The sequence below is a fragment of the Chlorella variabilis genome (genome assembly GCF_000147415.1).
Source record: "Chlorella variabilis unplaced genomic scaffold CHLNCscaffold_6, whole genome shotgun sequence".
Classification (NCBI taxonomy): domain Eukaryota; kingdom Viridiplantae; phylum Chlorophyta; class Trebouxiophyceae; order Chlorellales; family Chlorellaceae; genus Chlorella; species Chlorella variabilis.
The window spans coordinates 1397450-1415272 of NW_005435082.1; the positions used below are offsets into that span (position 1 = coordinate 1397450).

At 69.5% G+C, this 17823-nt stretch overlaps 5 protein-coding genes across 5 annotated transcripts in view; all 5 read right to left on the minus strand.

The window, feature by feature from the left end:
* Nucleotides 1-2507: 2507 nt before the first annotated feature.
* Nucleotides 2508-3152, minus strand: CHLNCDRAFT_21497 (hypothetical protein; the record flags this gene model as incomplete). The annotated part of the gene is made up of 3 exons (XM_005849304.1): nucleotides 2508-2642; nucleotides 2842-2932; nucleotides 3082-3152. The coding sequence occupies 3 exons, from the start codon at nucleotides 3150-3152 to the stop codon at nucleotides 2508-2510; spliced, it is 297 nt and encodes a 98-aa protein (XP_005849366.1).
* An 806-nt stretch (nucleotides 3153-3958) lies between these two features.
* On the minus strand, nucleotides 3959-7169 carry CHLNCDRAFT_143829 (hypothetical protein; the record flags this gene model as incomplete). The annotated part of the gene is made up of 9 exons (XM_005849305.1): nucleotides 3959-4057; nucleotides 4256-4343; nucleotides 4638-4780; nucleotides 5025-5086; nucleotides 5331-5406; nucleotides 5688-5842; nucleotides 6073-6231; nucleotides 6412-6519; nucleotides 6779-7169. The coding sequence occupies 9 exons, from the start codon at nucleotides 7167-7169 to the stop codon at nucleotides 3959-3961; spliced, it is 1281 nt and encodes a 426-aa protein (XP_005849367.1).
* Nucleotides 7170-8165: 996 nt separating this feature from the next.
* CHLNCDRAFT_143830 (hypothetical protein) lies at nucleotides 8166-12053 on the minus strand (the record flags this gene model as incomplete). Its single annotated transcript, XM_005849306.1, has 13 exons — nucleotides 8166-8649; nucleotides 8831-8917; nucleotides 9089-9119; nucleotides 9291-9385; nucleotides 9578-9654; nucleotides 9847-9945; nucleotides 10199-10296; nucleotides 10530-10656; nucleotides 10850-10946; nucleotides 11165-11254; nucleotides 11420-11511; nucleotides 11697-11776; nucleotides 12035-12053. The coding sequence occupies 13 exons, from the start codon at nucleotides 12051-12053 to the stop codon at nucleotides 8166-8168; spliced, it is 1476 nt and encodes a 491-aa protein (XP_005849368.1).
* A 170-nt stretch (nucleotides 12054-12223) lies between these two features.
* On the minus strand, nucleotides 12224-14560 carry CHLNCDRAFT_143831 (hypothetical protein; the record flags this gene model as incomplete). The annotated part of the gene is made up of 8 exons (XM_005849307.1): nucleotides 12224-12331; nucleotides 12641-12748; nucleotides 12859-12921; nucleotides 13050-13133; nucleotides 13269-13605; nucleotides 13817-13959; nucleotides 14087-14182; nucleotides 14297-14560. 8 exons carry the CDS (start codon nucleotides 14558-14560, stop codon nucleotides 12224-12226), a joined length of 1203 nt encoding a protein of 400 aa, XP_005849369.1.
* A 432-nt stretch (nucleotides 14561-14992) lies between these two features.
* Nucleotides 14993-17823, minus strand: part of CHLNCDRAFT_21495 (hypothetical protein) — a gene marked incomplete at both ends in the record, with an annotated part of 5669 nt that continues 2838 nt past the window's right edge. The window contains 10 exons of the mRNA XM_005849308.1: nucleotides 14993-15054; nucleotides 15189-15230; nucleotides 15409-15480; nucleotides 15647-15713; nucleotides 15968-16033; nucleotides 16330-16407; nucleotides 16709-16828; nucleotides 17027-17151; nucleotides 17353-17445; nucleotides 17732-17807. Of these exons, the coding sequence (XP_005849370.1) occupies nucleotides 14993-15054; nucleotides 15189-15230; nucleotides 15409-15480; nucleotides 15647-15713; nucleotides 15968-16033; nucleotides 16330-16407; nucleotides 16709-16828; nucleotides 17027-17151; nucleotides 17353-17445; nucleotides 17732-17807 (801 nt within the window). The remainder of the gene's footprint in view (nucleotides 15055-15188; nucleotides 15231-15408; nucleotides 15481-15646; nucleotides 15714-15967; nucleotides 16034-16329; nucleotides 16408-16708; nucleotides 16829-17026; nucleotides 17152-17352; nucleotides 17446-17731; nucleotides 17808-17823) is intronic.

The window sequence follows — 17823 nt, forward strand, 5'->3', positions numbered from 1 at the left end:
CTGCGGGGGTTGGCAGGGGGTTGGCAGGGGGGGCGGGGGGGGGCAGGCAGACAAGGGTCGGGCGGGGGCAGAGGGGGACTGGGTGGGAGGAATGGGCCGACAGTGGCAGCTGGCTGGGCAGGAGGGGCTGGGAACGAGGGTCGAGAGAGGAGACAGCCGGGCGGCGGCGGTGGGGTGGCAGGCGAGACGCCGGCACCGCTGGGCGGGCGCTGTGGGGCGGGCGGCGGGTGGGCGAGGGGAGCGGGTCACAGCTGCCTGCTGCTCACCACCGGGGGGGCGGTGTCCCGCTCTATTGTGAGCGTGTTGGAGGCGGCATTGTCCACGCCGGCGCCAGACAGGGCCCCCTGAGGCACGTACACTGCGGCAGGCGGCGGCGGGGAGGGGCGCCGCGGTGAGGAGGCTCCCGGTTGTGATGGCGGTGACGGCACGAGGCGGCAAGGCAGCGGCGGCGCGCCACAGCCAGAAGAAAGCGGGCGGGGTGGAGACGGGGCGTGGAGGTGGGGGGCGCACACGGCAGCACAGGGCGGGCAGCCGCACAGGGCGGGCCGCCGCACAGGGCAAGCCGCCGTGCGCGAGCCGCTGGCATGCACAGCACGGCGCCTCGTCAGCCTGTTGACGAGCGCTGGCGCTGCCTGACGCGCACCTGTGGTGGGGCCCGGCCCATCCAGGCTGATCTCCACCTCTGCCGTAGTGCCATCCACCACCACTGGCACCTCGCTGACGGCGCCGCCGGTGACGGCAAAGGCCGCGGGCTGCACGGCGCCCGTCAGCCGCGCGGCACCGCCGCCGCCCAGCTGCATGCGCACGCGGATGCGGGAGGCCGAGGTGCGGACGAGCGGGTCGTCCACGCAGCGCGCGCCCTGCGCCGCGCCGCCGGCCCCGCACGGCGGCGCGGCCTGGGTGTCGTTGATGGCCCGCGCCAGTCCCGAGTAGCCATCCAGCAGCACGGCGCCGCCGGCCGAGCTGGGGAGCAGCAGCACCGGCACGCCGTCGCCCTCCGCCAGCTGGCGCGAGCGCGCCGCCGCCGTGCTGCCGCCGTCGGCGGCCGCACCGGGCAGGCTCACGCCCGGCCGCGCCAGCGCCTGCGGGCCGCCGGGGCAGCCTGCGGCGGCGGCCACTTGGATGGTGCTCTGCAGCGTGGGCCCCGCCGCCTGGCCGCCGCAGTAGACAGCCAGCTGCAGCGAGTAGGGGCTGCCGGCGTGGAAGGTGGATGGGTCCAGTAGGAACCTGAACCAGAAGCTGGCTGGCGCCGCGCCTGCCTGGTCCTGCTCCGCCTGCTGCTGGCGCAGGGCGGGGTCGTCGGCGGGGGTGGGCGTCGCGACCTGCGGGGTGGGTGCGCGCCGGCGGCGCGGCAGCGCTCAGCCCGACTGCCTTCCCACACGTGCAGCATGCAAAGGGGAAGGGCAGCCTGACCGGGGCTGGCAGGGGCAGCGCAGCCGCAGCGCTGCTGCAGCGCCAGTGGCGGGCGCTGGCGGGCTGGCGGCATGGTGCTGCCGGCCCCAAGCTGCCCAGGCATCGCGAGATCGCAGGGACCTTGGGCCCTGCTGAACAGCCCCTCGCGGCCTCCAGCCCCTACACCCAGCACCAAGACAAGCCTGCCCAGATGCAGGGCGCGAGGGCCTGCCGGGGCCCTCCCCTCACCTGCTGCCCACTCCACAAGCTGATCATGCGCCCCGAGGTGCTGCGCTCCAGCACCGACAGGACTCCCGAGCACTGTTGCTGCAGCCGCAGAGCGGGCACGCGGTGCTGGACGCCCAGCGCCAGGGCGCCCCTGGCGCAGCCCAGCGGCAGCTCCAGTCGCTGCAGCTCCCCCGTGGGAAGCTCGTAGGTGCGCCCCTGCAGCTCCAGCGCCAGCGGCCACAGCGGTAGCGCCGAGCCGCAGGCGACCTGCTGCTGCGCCAACAGCAGGAGGAGGGCGAGCCAGAGGGTCGCCATCCCGCCTGCACAGTGCTGCTGCAGGGACCCCATGACACAGAGCTCCTAAGCAAGCAACATGTGGGAGAGTGCAGGAAGACCACTTGCAGCCTGCGTGCTCCAAAGTGCACGTGCGAACAAAGCACAAAGGGTGTTCATGGCGAATAACGGTATCAGCGCGCAACATGGGCCAGCAAGGCAAAGCGGGCGCGCCGCGGCCCCGCCAACAAGGCGGCCCCAATTGTGGATCACCCTCTCCAACATACGCCACATGTCTATGGAGACAGATCTATCGTTACATCTGCCTTCCTGGACTGCATGCGCCCACCAGAAGCGGGCGCAAGCAACGCCCAAAGTGGGCGCCAGCGCCGCCGCTTCCAGCGCCGGTCGTTTCCCAGCGACCTGGCGCTGCAGCATAAAACACCTGGTCCTCAGGTTACAGATGGCTCTGCCCGAGAAAGAAACAGAGATGGCGCAGGCGGGGCACACAGGCTGCGCACGACGCGTGGAGCGAGGCCCGCAGGAGCCGGCAGCGACGCAGTCGCCAGGCCTCTGCTTGCGCAGCACGCCACGCGAGCTAACGCCCCCGCGCGCTACTTGCCGCCGCCCGCCTGCTGCCCCGCCATCATCTGCTGCATCTGGGTCTCCGCCTCACTGGACAGCTCCCCAAACCGGATGCCCACCCGCGCCGAGTGCTTCATAAACTTGCTGCAGCACGACTGGACACACTGCGGGCGGGCAGGCGGGGAGGGAGGGGAGCGGGGAGGCTGGGGTTCGAGATCCAGGCAGCCAGGCAGAGCCAGCTGGCTGGATGCCTACGGCGGGCCTTCCCCCGCGCCTCTCGCTCGGGCCGCGCTGCCCATCTATCAGGAGCCCAAGCCCTCCTACAAAAAAACTCTCCAAACCCTCGCAGGCGCACCCACCCACCTTCTCCTCAGTAGCATCCAGGTCTTTGCGGCGGAACGACTCCACGCAGTCCTTGAAGCAGCGCTCCACTAGGGTGTTGTACATGCGCAGGCTGCGGTACAGGAACGGGCAGGGCGGGTGCGACGGCGTCAGTGAAGCGCATGCCTGGCATCTGCTCGTGCGGCTGCATGGGCCAGGTGAGAGCAGGTGCAGCACGAGAGGGGGGGGCGGCAGCACCCAGGCCAAGGCTGCGTCGCTCACCTGTCTCGCACTTGCATCTGCTCTATGGCCTGCATGAGCTGCTGCTGCTGGTCCGCCGGTAGGCCCTGCATCGCTGCTCCCGGATCCATGCTGGCTAAATCCTGCACGCAAGGAAGGCAGCCAAGCGTGCGGCGTGGGCCCAGGAGGAGCGGCGGCGGCAGGTGTGGGTGGCGCCGTGAATGCTGCTCGTGCTCGCCACCATGCTGCCCGCACGATGGTCAAGTCGCCCAGGGAACTCAGGCAGTCAGCAGGGCCGTCTGCAGCGCTTGCCCGGCGCATGCAGCCTGCGTGGGTGCACAAGCTGCTGCTGCACGCACCCTATCACTGCCGGCGTTCAACTGCGCTAAAAATAAAGCTGCGGGACGCTCTCCGTGCCCAACTCTGCCCAAAGGTCGGCGATGTGTGAAGGCGCAGGCAGACGGTGAGCGGGGGCTCTGGTAGTAGCGAAACTCTTGACTGGCCAAGGGAGCGAGGCAGCCTTGCATGCCGCACGGCAACCACAGCACAGCAGGCACCGCCGCCCCGCCTCGCCCAGCAGCGCCCCAGCCTGGAGCTCAAGATGAAGCTTGATTGCTGGCTGGGCATGTGCGACCCTGATCTTCTGGGGCCCAGTGCCTTCTGCAACGCTATTCGCCTTGCAAAGCTGCTGGACCGTTTGACCAAGCACAACATCAGGCAGCGGCTGCTTCCTCTCCAGTGTTGTCCGTGGTTGCAATTGGTGTCAGTTCCAAGGGGCAAATTACGCCCTATGCAAAGAAAGGAATCAAGTAAGGGCTCACACGAAGACGACGAAAGAGAAGCAGGGGAGATGGGAGCGTAAGCAGATCCGGCGGCGGGGAACAGGCCGCCGCCGCAGCAGGCGGCGTCACCACCGACCTCAGCGCCCAGGCAGGCCGCCCCATGCGCCCGCTTTCTTCTCCCCCGCCGCCTTGGCCTTGGCCGCCTCCGCCTCCTTCTTCTTCCGCTCCTCCTCCCGCTGCAGCACAGCCAGGCGCCCGGCGGGCGAGCCTTTCACCCCTCGCCGGCACGACAGGCGCCCGCGCAAAGCACGCTCGGGGAGGCGCACAGCAGGCACACCTGTGGTCCCCTCCAGCGTCAGGCAGCAGCCCCAGCCGGCCTCCCAGCAGCCGCAGGCACCATCCCAAGGCACCCGGCACCACCCCCAGGCGCCCACCTTGACTGCCTCGGGGTCCAGCAGGCGGCGCAGCGCGATGCGGACCTTGGTGCCGCCATCAATCGGGTCCAGAGGATCCTTGCGCATCCTGCAGGGGGCAGGATGGTGCCGCAGCGCCGCCACCGCACCGTCAACGCCCGGTCAGCACGCCGGGGGCGCACAGAGGGGCGGCGGGGCGGCCGTGGCGCACAGGCGCCGCGCCCTCACGCCCACCCACATCCTGCATGGCGCTGGGCCTTGCCTCCCTCCTGCCCAGGCTCCTCCACCCGGCGGCACCGCCCGCTCCACCCACACACTGTGTCCCACACCCACCCACCCGCACACACACACACCAACACAACCACACGCCCACGCGCTCCCCTCCCCACACCCACCCACCCACCTGTGGTTGAGCACCAGCGGCGCGATGCGCTCCAGGTCCTCCTTGGTGGCGGCGGTGCGCCCCTCAAACGCCACCAGCGCCTGCACCGCCTTGTTGATGGTGATGTCGCCGCGCACGCCGTCAATGTCCAGGAAGGAGCACAGCTCGCTGCGGGGACGGGGCAGGGGGGGTAGGAGGGGGGGGGGCAAGGGGAGGCGAGGTGTGGTGTGTGTGTGTGTGACTGTGGGTGGGTAGGTGGCAGGCGCGAGCTGCCGAGGGCTGCATGCCTGCCCCCGCAGCCTCGCTTCTCCTCCTTGCTGCCGGGGCAGGCAGGGCGAGGCCGGTCAGAGCAAGGGCCCGCCCAGGCGCGCGCCTGATCTTCAGCTTCAGCTCCCGGCTGGTCTTGACCTTGGGCAGCAGCTGGCGCGCCGCCTGCAGCTTGGCGCGCATCGCATCCTGGTCCGCCAGCACTGCAAGGGGGGGGGGGGGCAAGCAGCGGGGGAGGGCAGCAGGAGGGGCAGGAGGGGCAGGGGCCGAGGTGAGGCACAAGGGCGTGCAGGTGTTGTGGGCGCGGCCAGGCACCAGGATCCCAGCCCGGCAGCAGAAGCAGGGTTGCCACTCGGCCCGGCCCGCGGCGTGTCGTGTCGGCCCCAGCCCCAGCCCCAGCCCCAGCCCCAGCCGCCAGCCAGCAGCCAGCAGCCCAGCGCCGCCCACCCGTGGCTGCCAGCTCGTCTGCGTCGCGCTCGTACGCGATGCGGTCCATCACCATCTGCGTGCGCTGGTCCACGTCCTGCACCGCATGATACGGGGGCGGGGGACGGGGCGCGCGCACGTCGGGGCAAGGTGGGGGCGGGCACGCAAGGTGCGCGCGGCCGGCTGCGCTAGGGCGCTCGGGCCGCGTGCACGCCTCGCCCGGGGCCGGCCTGCGGCGGGGCGCGCTGGGCCGCGCCCGCAGCACCCCCCCTGCCCCGCTGCCTCCACGTCAGCCGCCCCTGAAGCCTCCCTGGGCCCCAGAGCACCAGCCCCACCCAAGGCCAGCCGGCCGCCCCGGCAGCTCGTGCCGCGCCGCACCATGAGGGTCTCCACGTTGACACTCATGCCGAAGCGGTCGAGCAGCTGCGGGCGCAGCTCCCCCTCCGCCGGGTTGCCGCTGCCAATCATGATGAACTTGGCGGGGTGCACGATGGAGATGCCCTCCCGCTCCACAGTGTTCTGCCCGCCCGCGGCTGCGGGTCACAGAGGCGGGGGGGGGGGGGGGGCGCAGGGGCGGCTGGGTGAGCGGGGACTCGGGCAGGACTAGAGGCAACGCAGGCAACACGCGCCCGTGCTGTGGCCGCGCGCCCGGCCCCAGCACCACACAGGCGCGCACAGGCGCACACAGGCGTGCGCACACACGCACACCACACACACACCACACACACAGGGACACACAGGCGCACACACACACACCACCCACCCGAGTCCAGCACCACGTCCACCAGCCCGTCGTCCAGCAGGTTGACCTCGTCCACGTACAGGATGCCGCGGTTGGCGCGCGCCAGCAGCCCCGGCTCGTACGCCTTGACCCCCTCGCTCAGCGCCTTCTCAATGTCAATGGTGCCGCAGATGCGGTCCTCTGGGGAGGGTGGCAGAGGGAGGGAGGGAGGCAGGGAGGAGGGGAGCGGGAGTGGACAGGCAGCACGGCGCGAGGCGGGAACAAGCGGGGAAGGGAGCGGCGGCACGCGGGGCGGTACACGGGCAACGAGTGCCTTGGGTGCCTGCTCTGGCTGCCGCCAGCGCCGCCCCGCGCGCACACCTGTGGCCCCCAGCGGCAGCTCCACCAGCGGCGTGCGCATCGTGGTGGCCGGCAGCTTCTCCCCCTTGGCATACCGCTGCAGCGCGTACGGACCCATCAGCTTGGGGTCTGCGGCAGGGCGGGACAGCAGGCAGGTGAAGGGGGAAGGAGGTGGGAAAACAGGCGGCGGTCAAGTGTGGGCGACTGAGCGGGAGCACTCGCGGCATGCGTACTGCCATCAGCGATGCCACGGCGCAGCGCTGGGGCGCCAGGCTGCTCCATGCTGCCACGGAAAAGGTGCGCCGACAGCGCCGACCGCTGCCGTCGCCCGGCTGTTGTCGCGCCCTGATGACCGGCACGCCCAGGCAGCCCTGCCCGGCGCCCGCACCTGTGGGGTGGGAGTTGAAAGGGTCGTCCTGCACCACGTCGATCATGGGCAGCAGGTCCACCAGGGAGCGCACAGCCACGCTCTTGCCGGTGCCGCGGTCGCCCATGATCAGCACGCCGCCAATGGTTGGGTCCACCACGTTGAGCAGCAGCGCCAGCTTCATGTCTTCCTGCCCCGCCAGCCGCGTGAAGGGGAAGGCGGGCCGCTTCTTGGCCCTGAGCTGCGCGGGGGCTGCCACTGCAGACACCAGTAGCAGGCGGCCGCGCTGCTGCTGTGCCGGACCGGGTTGCCGCCGCGCCACCGCTGCTGCGAATCTACAGGGGCGTGTCTGGCAGGCGGGCCGCGCCGGTGCCAGCACCGCCGGCGTGCAGGCTGCTGCCCGCGTCTGCATGGTGCAAGGGTGTGTGCAGGAGGCACGGCAAAGAGATGTGCTCGGCTCCTAGATAACGCTGGTAACAACCGGCGGGGCTGCAATGCCCGCTTTCGCACAGCGTGATCGGATGAGGCAGGACAGGTTGGGGCAGCGCAGTACACTTCGCCACGAGCATTGACGGGCTCTCTAGGGGAGCGGGAGGGGTTGAGGGTTTCTGTTGGTTCGTCAATTTTAAGTGTTGGTACACTTTGCAGAGAGGCAGGCAACTGCGCCGCTCTCTGTGAGTCCTGCCCCCGCCTTGTATTGGCACCAGCCAGTTGGCTCAGAGAAGAGCCTAGGAGCGCGGCGGCGGCGAGACAGGGAAGCGAGCAGGGAGCGGGTGCCTGCTCTGTCTGCAGCGTCCTGAGCGCTGCAGGTCCTGTGCTGCAGGTCCTGTAGTGCGCGCTGCTCCTAGAACACCCTATCAGTTATGCGCGCCGAATAGTGCAATCAAGGGGTCATCCCAGTGGCACGGTGCATCCAGAGGAAGAGGGGCTGCCTCAGCATGGGTGGCGGGGAGGTGGGCAGTCACCGGGCCCGCGCTGCTCCCTGGCGCAGCTGCCGACCCGCGGCACCAGGATTGCGGCCACATCTGCAGCGGCTATGGCAGGCCCTTCGAACCAGCCTTGCAGGTGACTGCGTTGAAGCTTGAAGCAGCCATCAAATACATCTGGCATGCATAAACAACCCGTGTTCACCAATCGGCTGTCATCGCTCTGCCGCAACTTCTGTGGGTGGGTGGCGCAAGGCGGGAGCCGACCCACCCTACCGGGAGCCGACCCACCCTACCGCCACACACAAAAAGGGGAGGCCCCATCAGATTCACACTTATCCACTACAGAAGCCTAGCGGTGAATTGCGCATCAAGTCTTCCTGCCTACACCATTCCTGCCTACACATCGCTCGCACTACGCTCCTGCCACTCGGCGCGACACTGCCTCACTCTCAATGAACTGCTGACGCTGCGCCACTTAATCACCAGCCGCTCTCCTCCTCCATCTCCACCTCCAAGCTGTCCACTCCATCAGCCTCTGCCGCTGCCACGTCTGCCCCAGCGCCCACAGCCGCTCCGCTGCACTCTGCGCCGCTGCACCCCGGCGCCTGCTGCTCCTCCTCCTCCACAGATGCCTCTGCATCCTGCTGCTGCTGCTGCTCCTGCTGCTGAGTGCCAGCAGCTGCCGCCGCCGCCGCCAGCTCCTGGCTGCGGTCCAGGTGCACAAAGGTGACGTGTCCCGCCGAGATGGCGGCGCACAGCGGCCCGTCCTCGCAGCTCCCCGACACATCCCTGAACTCTGGGGCTGCGGCAGCCGCCGCCCCTCCCTCCTCCCCCCCGGCTGCGCTGCCGCTGCCGCCCCGCCCCGCCTGCCTCTCCGCCGCCGCAGCAGCCTGGGCCAGCAGGTCGTGTGTGTCGCAGGCGGTGTCGGTGCGCAGCGTGAAGAGCTGCCTCAGCTCCTCCTTGCTGCAGCAGGCAGGCGGGCGGGGGGCAACCCGGTGTGGCACCGGCGTGGGTTTCCGCACATCGAGAGGGACTGAAGAAGCGGGCAGGGGCATGCAGAGAACCGGGCGCAAACCGAGATGATCTCAGATCCGGAGACGCCTTCCCAAGACTAGTCTCACGCAGCAGCGGCACTTGCCTGAACTTGCCGCCGCCGGCCTTGCTGCCCGCGGCGCCGCCGGCCTTGCCGCCGCCGCCCATCATGGTGGCAGCTATGTCTCCCTTCTTCAGCCTGCAGAGACAGGCGCCCAGGAAGGCAGGGAGGCATACATGCTGTCAGGCCAAGGCGGCTGCACCCAGCCGGCCTTACACCGCAGGCATGCCGACACGGTTTCAAACGAGGGCAAGCCACCCCGCCAGCCTGCACTGGTCGGGGTCTGCGCGCCGTGCCAGCTGAGCTCACTGTCGCTGGTACATCTTTTCATCCAGCGTGCCTGCAGGGCGCATGGGAGCACCAGCTGTGCATGGGATACCAGGCTGCAAGCTGGCCGTGAGGCTGCATGAGCGGGCACAGGGAGACCGGCAGGCACCTGCGCACCACACACCCTACCCACGCACATCACCACCACCACGGGCACTGCCCGCTGCCAGCCAGTGCGGCGCACCCGTGGTGAGCAGGCGGTACACCACGCACGCTTTCTTCTGGCCGTCCCGCCACACGCGCGCCATGGCCTGCAGGTCCATGGCCGGGTTCCAGTGGCTGCAGCGCCAGGGTTGTGCAAGGAAGGAATAAACAGCGTGAATGGTGAGCTTATGGAGAGCAAGAGGGCCACAGCGGGGCAGGGCTGCCAGGCAGGCGAAGGGCACACAGCGCTGGCGTGCAACACACACCGCCCGCAGAGCCAGCGCAGGCGGTTGGTGCCTCCCCCACCCCTGCCCCCAGCAGCAGCACCTGTCCAGCAGCACCAGGCGGTTGGCGCCCGTCAGGTTGAGGCCCGCCCCTCCGGCGGTGGTGGACAGCAGGAACACCTGCGGGCAGCACGCATCAGGGAGAGGCGTGGTCTGCTGAGCTGCTGCAGCAGCGTGCCGCCCTACACGCCTCAGCACTGCCTGCCGCCACATGCCTCAGCCGCCCCGACCTGCCCATGCCAACACGCCCGCAGCGGCCAGCCCGAACCACCTCGCTCCGCCCTGCTCCACTGCCGCACTCGCCTGCCCCACGCCGTGCCGGTTGAAGCTGTTGACCACATCCTGGCGCTTGCCCACGTCGGTGCCGCCGTCTATGCGCACAGTCTTGAAGCCGCATCCATCGCACAGCTTCTGTGGGGGGCAGGGCAAGGCAGGGCAAGGCGGCAAGTCAAGCGAGCACGCCAGGCCCTGGGCTGTGAGGAAAGCACTGCTCGCCGTGCTGGCTCCTTGTGCTGGCACCTCGTGCGAGCCCCAAAGGTGGGGCGCTGGTGGCAAGCGTGCCCAGCACAAGCACCAGCCCTGGCCCTCCCTGCCCCCCAGCCCCAGCCCCAGCCCCAGGCCCCTCCCTGCCCCTCCCTGCCCCCCAAGCAGGGCTTGCCTGCACCAGGTCCAGTGCGGCGGTGGACTGGCTGACCACCACCACCCGCTCTCCCGCCCCAGAGATGCTCTCCCTCAGCACCACGCCCAGCACCGCCATCTTGCCTGCAGGCGGCGGCGGCGGCGGCGGCGCGGGCGGCGGCGGCCCAGGCGCCAAGTGAGCAGGCAGGGCAGGGAGGTGCGGCTGATGCGCGGGGCAGCGCGGGCAGCGCATCGGTGGCAGGACCGCTCGCACGCCTGCCCTTCCGAGCCCCTCGACACACCCTGACACACCAGCACCACACACGCATGCATACACCCCTAAACCCACCCATGCGACCATCCTCTCCCACACCCACCCGACTGGTCTGGATCGAACTCGGCCTCCTGCTGCTCCCCGCCAGCCTCCTGGCCCTCGCCGCCGCCGGGTGCGTAGAGGGCGGGGTGGTTGCAGATCTTGCGCAGGTTGGTCAGCACCGTCAGCGTCTGGCAGGGCAGGGCGGGAGAGGGAAGTTGCCAGGCAGCAGGGTAGTGTGGTTTGTAGACAAGACATGCGGTGGAGGGCCGTATGTGGAGGGGTTTGTGGCGAGTGACCAGGCAAGCCGCATGCTCCTCTGATTGCCGCCACCACCACACCCACTCGCACCCCCAGCGCCAGAGGCCCCACAAACCTCCCCACCTGGTCCCCATAGTCGCCGCCGCTGGTGGCCAGCAGCTTGCGCACGCTGGAGGAGCCCAGCACGGAGCTGTACACGCGCAGCTGGAGCTGGGTGGGCCTGCAGGGCGCGGGGCGGTGGGGAGGAGGCGCAGCGGTGACACCTGGTGTGGCACCCGGCAGCCCCGCACCGCTCCTGCACTGCTCCCTACTGCCAGTTTCACTCCACCCCGCCGCACACACACGGCAGACCACACACACCACCGCACTGCCACCCCAGCTGCCCTCAGCTGCCTTGCCCCTGCCCCACTACCAGCCATGCGCACGCGCCTGCAGAACACCACGTAACTGGCCAGCGGCGGCAGGTACTTGGCGTTGACCTCCCGCGTGCGCCGCAGCACAAAGGCCTCCACCCGGCGGGACAGCTCCCTGCGCACAGCAGGCACAGCAGGCAGGCAGGCAGGCAGGCAGTGGGGAGGCGGGCTGGCGTGGGCAGAGGCTGACGCGCCGCTGGCGCGTGCCCCGAGCCGGCCAGGAGGGCAGCGGGCACCCCCCGGCCTGCCGTGCTCAGGCGCATGCCCCCTGCCAGCTCACGCCGACCGCTTCTCCCCCAGCTCCCGCTCCTTGTCGCTCGCGCCCCGCTCCCGGCTCTTGTTGATGGGTGCGGCCAGCACACGCTCGAACGCCTGCCGCAGGTGGGGGGACACACATAAGGTGTGTGTGTGGGGGGGGGACACATAAGGTGGGATCGCAGGGCCTCGTGAGGGAAGCAGCAGCCGAAGCCGCTGCAAACTCGCTGGTCAGGAAAGCAAGCGCGGCAGCGCAAGGACCACCGAGAAGCACAGGTGCGGTGAGCGCCGCACGTCCTCACCTGCAGGCTGCCCAGGGAGTCTGGGTTGACAAAGTTCACCATGGCATAGAACTCAGACAGGTTGTTCTGCAGCGGGGTGCCTGCAGGTGCACAGGAAGGGCAGGAGGGCGGGGCAAGGGCCAGGAGGAGAAAGGGAGGAGGGGCTGAGGAGCAGCGGTGGCATGCGGCCCAGGGTGGGGACCAGGGCGAGGAGCGGGATGTGCAGGGCTACAAGGAGGCCTTGCACAGGTGCAAACCCTGCGGGCGTCTGCCGCGCGGCCTGCTCGCCTGTGAGCAGCACGCGGCGGGGGCAGTTGAGTGAGGTGAGGGCGGTGATGGTCTTGCTGCCTTGCGCGGACTTGAGGCGGTGGCCCTCATCACACCTGCGCCACCGCCGCCACCCACGCAACCAGGCTGATCACATCCAGACATGCCAGGGCCAATCACACCGGCCGATCTCCACACAAGCATGCGAACAACATTACATGCCTCGCTCCTGCCCCAAGCCCCCTCGCAAACCCCACCCACCCCCACCCCATGCAGCCAGCTTACACCAGCAGGTCCACGCAGCCCGCCAGGTCAGCGGCGTGCTTGCGCAGCGTCTCGTACGACACCGCCGCCACCGACACCGTGCGGCCGTGCTTGAAGTCCAGCACCTGGGGTGGGGGGCAGGGGGTGGGTGGGTGGGTGTTGGTTAGTCGGTTGGTGGGTGGGAGGGGGCACAGGCATCAAATGGCTGGTGTGGCACAGGCACTGCATGGCTGGTGGCTATTGGGTTGCCGCTGGGTGGTGGCAGAGGCCAGCCAGTCGTGTGCTGCCAGGGCAGTCTTCGCAGCGTGCCGTGCATTGCGTGGGGTGCCGCCTTGCTGCCGCCCAGCCCCCCTCGCCTGCCTGCTGCCAGCACCAGGCCCTGCCCCCCGCAGCTCGCGTGCCTGCTGCTTGCCCTCTGGCCCGGACGACAGCACCATGACACGCATGCGCTCATCCCCCAGCCACTTGCGCGCCTCCTCGCTCCAGTTCTGGGTCAGGCTGCTGGGGGTGACCACCACCGCCTTGCGTACCGCGGGGCGGCCCTGCAGGCAGCAGCAGGGAGGGCAGGCAGTGGAGCATGCAGGCTGGAAGGGCGAGGAGAGCGGGAGGCACAACCAGCTGTCGGTGCCTGCCCTGAACGGCACCCACCCACCTCGGGGCCCTGCTTGAGAAGAGTCCAAACCAGCGCCAGCACCTGCAGCGTCTTGCCCAGGCCCTGCGGAATACAAGGCCACACACGCGCAGGTGGAGCAGAGCGCTGCTGCACTCGCTGCATGCATGGGGGCTGCCCCGTGCAGCTTGCCACCGGCTGACCCCGTGCATCTCCCGCCCCGGCTGCCTCACCATCTCATCGGCCAGGATGCAGCCGTGCATGCCGGGGGAGCGCAGGCCCATGGTGGCTTCATACAAGAACTGCACACCCTCCACCTGCACAGCACAGCCAGGCCCCAAGCACAGCAGGGCCCTCAGCGTGGGGCAGGACCAGGGACGCCGATCAGGAGAAGTATCAGAGCGAGCAACCCTAAGTGCAGGCAGGCGGGCAGTGCAGCCAGTGGCCCACACCTGGTGGGGCCTCAGGTGCCTGCCGATGTAGGAGTCCACCACCACAGGGCACACCAGCCTGCCGCGCGCCAGCTGGCCCTTGCCGCCCGCCCACTGCTGGCGGTTGAGCACGAAGGCGCCGTCGGCGTGAGGGTCGTGCAGCCAGCGCGGCGGCACCGGCTCGCTGGCGGCCGCCGCCGCCGCCCCTGCCGCTGCGCTGCCGCAGGCCAGGCCAGGCCGCTTGAAGGCGCCTCCGACAGGGGGCCTGAAGCCGGCACCAGGCGGCCTGTTGGCGGGTGCCATGGGCGCAGCGGCAAGCAGCGCCGCAGCGGTGGGCTTCAGGAACAACTCGCCACTCCTGCGGGGCAGGGTGGGGGGTGGGGGGGGGTGCGCAGCAGGCGCGGTGGCATTCAGGCGGCGACAGATTGCGGGGAGCACCGCAAGAGTGCCAGCTCTTCTGCCGGCAGGTGCCAGGGGCTTTCCCAGGCAGCACCCAGCACCCGGCAGCACCTCCCACCCATAGGCGCTCAGAATCCCTCCCCCTCTGCACCCCAGCACCCGCTACTCACTTGAACTTGTCGGCGTCGGCGGCCTCCTCCACCTCCACCTCCCACTGCCCCACCACCACGCTGCTGCCGGCGCCCATGGCCGCCACGTTGACCCCACGCAGCACGCTAACGCCCACCTGCTTGCCCTCGCCGTCCAGCAGCGTCTGATCGGCAGGGGTGGCGGACAGCAAAGTACAGCAAGGATGAGGGGAAGAAACAGAGGGTGGAACAAGTGAGGGCAGGGCAAAGGGCAGCACCCAGCAGGAAGCTGCGGGCGGCGGCCTGCCGTACCGCACGCTTTGAGTCGGCGGCCACCTCCAGGATGCCATCTGCGAAGCTCTTGTTCTTCCGCAGCTTCTTGTTGGGCTGGTACTTGCAGTAGAGCACCTGCACCACGCAGCGCGGACGAGGCGTCGAACGGCGTCGAGTGCCCGCCAATTGGAGCATGCAGGCGAGCGTTAGCCTTCTCGGCGGCAGACCCCGCTAGCCAGCCGCGCTCACCGTGAAGTAGCGAGCCTCACTGTCGGCCACGGCTGCAGTGGAGGGCCCCGCGGCTGCGACGACTGCCGCATGGGAGGCGGCGGCAGCCGAGGCAGCGGGGCGGGGCGCGGCGGGCTTGCTGCTGCCAGGCGCGGCCAGGGCGGGCTTCTTCACAAAAGCCGGCGCGTTGAAGGCCCTGCGCTTGAGGCCCAACGACGGCGCCTTGAGCGCTGGCTGCGCAGCATTCTCTTTTGACGCCTCGGTTGTAGCATCCTGGTCCGCCATGGCGGCCCGAGGCAGCGATCTGCGATGCCCAGAAGCGTACGGGAGCTAGAAATCCGAGCAGGGAGGGCGTTTGCAATCCGTATTTTTGGGCGGTGGCGCAGCGGGCCCAGCGGGGTGCTGCCGTCAGCCCATGCTGCTTAGGAAGGCCACACTGTGCTCTTTTCGGCGTGCATCACATGTGATTATTGTTTCAGCGCCGTTGCGGGATCTAATCACGGTGTCACCGCCTCCTGTCCGCCCGCGCGCATCGGCAGCCAAGGCAAGCGGTTGGGAGGTTGCTGTGGGCGTGTACATCCAAGAGAAGATGGAATAGCGTCACCGCAAACAGGAAAGAATAAGGAAGGCTTGTACGGGGTCAGTGGCAGGCATGCATGCGAACCGCGACCGCTGGCCCTGACGGCCGCCGCCGCTGCCGCTGCTGCGTTGTGCTGCTCAGTAGTTGGCATTGCCTGGCCAGCGAGGGAAGGGGATGACCTCTCGGATGTTGTCCAGCCCTGCAGGAGCCACACAGCGGAGGGGGTGCCAGCGGGGCGGTCGGCGCATGTGCGGCACGAGGAGCAGAGGCAGGGAGAGCTGTGTGAGGAGAGCAGGGCAGCCCTCATGGGGCTGCCGCCTGCTGGCTGCTCACCCGTGGCAAACAGGATCAGCCGCTCAAAGCCCAGCCCAAAGCCTGAGGACAGCAGGGGACGTGGCGGGGCAGCAGCGTATGGGTGCAGGGTCAGAAAGGCGCAGCGTCTAGGCATGCACGTGCATTGACACTGCCGCCAACAGCGCAGACAAGCAAACCACGAATGCCAGGCTGCAAGCTGCGCCTGCCTGCAGATCTGTGCCGCGCGGCCGCCACCCACCCGAGTGCGGTACCGTGCCGTACTTGCGCAGGTCCAGGTAGGCGGAGTAAGGCTCCATGGGCATGCCCGACTCTGTGGGGGGGTGCAGGAAGGAAGGACAGGTTGCGTGTGTGGGCGTGTGGATTGTTGGCATGGTTGTGGCGGGGATTTGCAGGGAGGGTGACCAGGAGCGCGGCCATGCGGCACGGCGGCAGCTGCTCAGCGGCGCAGCCAGCGCCGCGCGGGGCGTGCGCCGCACCCGCGATGCGCCGCGTCAGCACGTCTAGCCGCTCCTCGCGCTGCGACCCGCCCACCAGCTCCCCCACCTGCAGCCGCGGGCGGCGGTGTGAGTGTGTGTGTGTGTGTGTGTGTGTGTGTGTTTGTGTGTCGTGTGTGTGTCGCCCCTGGGAACGAGGCCGGCGAGACACGCCGGAGGCAGGGCTGCGCCAGGCGCCGGCAGGGCGCAGGCAGCCTCCGCCCCCTCGTCGCCACCCCAGGTTCACCGCTTGCCCCGGAAGCGCGCTCCCTGCCACCACCCGCGCTCCTCGCACCACTCTGGCCCCCAGTGCACCCCACCCACCTTTGGCACCAGCACATCCATGGCCGCCACCGTCTTGCCGTCGTCGTTAAGCCGCATGTAAAAGGCCTGCGCAGGGGGGTGGGGGCGATGGGGACGATGGGGGCGGGCTCGAAAGCAACGATGCTGCGACGCGAGTGCCAGCCCCGGCTTGCTGGGCCCATCTGCTCATGTCATGCAGGCGCCGACACCCTCCTCCAAACCAGGCGTCACGGCCGCTGTGTGCCCGAGCCGCCGCCGTCGTACCAGGGCCGCCGTGCCCAGCCTGCCCGCCAGGCTGGCATGCCCAGGCGGCCGCCGCCCGCCTGCTGGCCGCTCCTGCCCCTGCCGCCGCCGCCGCCGCCGCCCCCCTCTCGCCCCCCCACCTTGATGTCCTTGGGGTAGTTGTACACGATGATGGGCTGGCGGAACACCTCCTCGGTCAGGTACCGCTCATGCTCGCTCTGCAGGCGGTACAATTGTGTGCGGTACAGGCGTGTGCGGTGTGTGTGGGTGGATGTGCGGGCGTGCGCGTGATGGTGGAACGGCAGGGCTGGGGAGGGGGTGGCAGCCCGCAGGGGCAGCCAGGGGCAGCTCGGCCAGGCGGCGGCGCCTCCCTGCACTACCTACCCCCTCGGCCCCGCGCCCCCGCTGCATCCGCATGCAGGCCACCACTGCCACCCCAACAACACACACACAATATCACACCACGCACACACACACACACACACACACGTGTGTGCAACCACACACACACACGCCCACCTGCAGGTCGATGCCCCAGGACACCGGGAACTCAAACTTCTTCTTGCCCGCCGCCACCACCCCCTCCAGCAGCTCGATGGCCTCGGTGTAGGAGACGCGCTTGAAGGAGGAGTTGGCCACCTGGGGCGGCGGTGGCAGGGGCGGTGGAGGCAGGGGGAGCAGGCAGGGTTGGCGCAGGCACAGACTGCTGCTGCCCGGGGCGCGGCGGTGGCAAACCGCGGGCCCTGCGCCACCCGGCAGCCCTGGTCCCCGGCCAGCCGCCTGCCGCCGCTCCCCAGGGAGGCCCCGCAGGGCAGCGGGCGCACCACGCCTGCCCACCTGCTCCAGGCGGGCGATGGCGCCCTTGTCGATCATGGAGTTTATGAACTCGAGGTCGGGGCGGCAGCTGTCCAGCAAGTGGCGGCAGCAGTACCGCACGTAATCCTCCGCGCACTGCATGTCGTCTGCAGGCGGGCGGGGCAGGAGGGGGAGGGGGTACCGGGGTGGTGAGCGGGGGGCGCGCGTTTGGCTGGGTGGAGGTCACGTGTGCATGCCGCCCCACCCTGGCATTCGGCAGCCCGGCCCTTCCTCCTAGCCCTCTCTCTCCACACCCGCCGGCCTAGCACACACACGCACACACGCACGCACACACACCTCCCTCTCACCCGCCAGGTCGCAGAAGGCCATCTCCGGCTCAATCATCCAGAACTCGGCCAGGTGGCGCGCGGTGTGGGAGTTCTCGGCACGGAAGGTGGGGCCTGTGTGTGTATGTGGGCGAGTGTGTGTTGGCAATGCCAGCAGCACAAGAGATCAGCAGGGAGGGCGCTCGGCAGGCCACACGCCAGCAGGCCCCTGGCTTCCACGCCCACCTGCACCCCCCTCCTCCCGCCTCCCTTGGTAAAAGGTCCCCGCCACCCTCGCCTCCCGCCACCCGCCACCAGCGCCACCAACACGAACCCCACCAGACACACACACACACGCACACAGACACATACACGGATAAGTACATACACAGCTCCTCCCGCCTGCCGCAGCAGGCCTCACCAAAGGTGTAGATGTTGGACAGGGCGCAGGCGTAGTACTCTCCGTTGAGCTGCCCCGACACCGTCAGGTAGGCGGGCTTGGAGAAGAAGTCC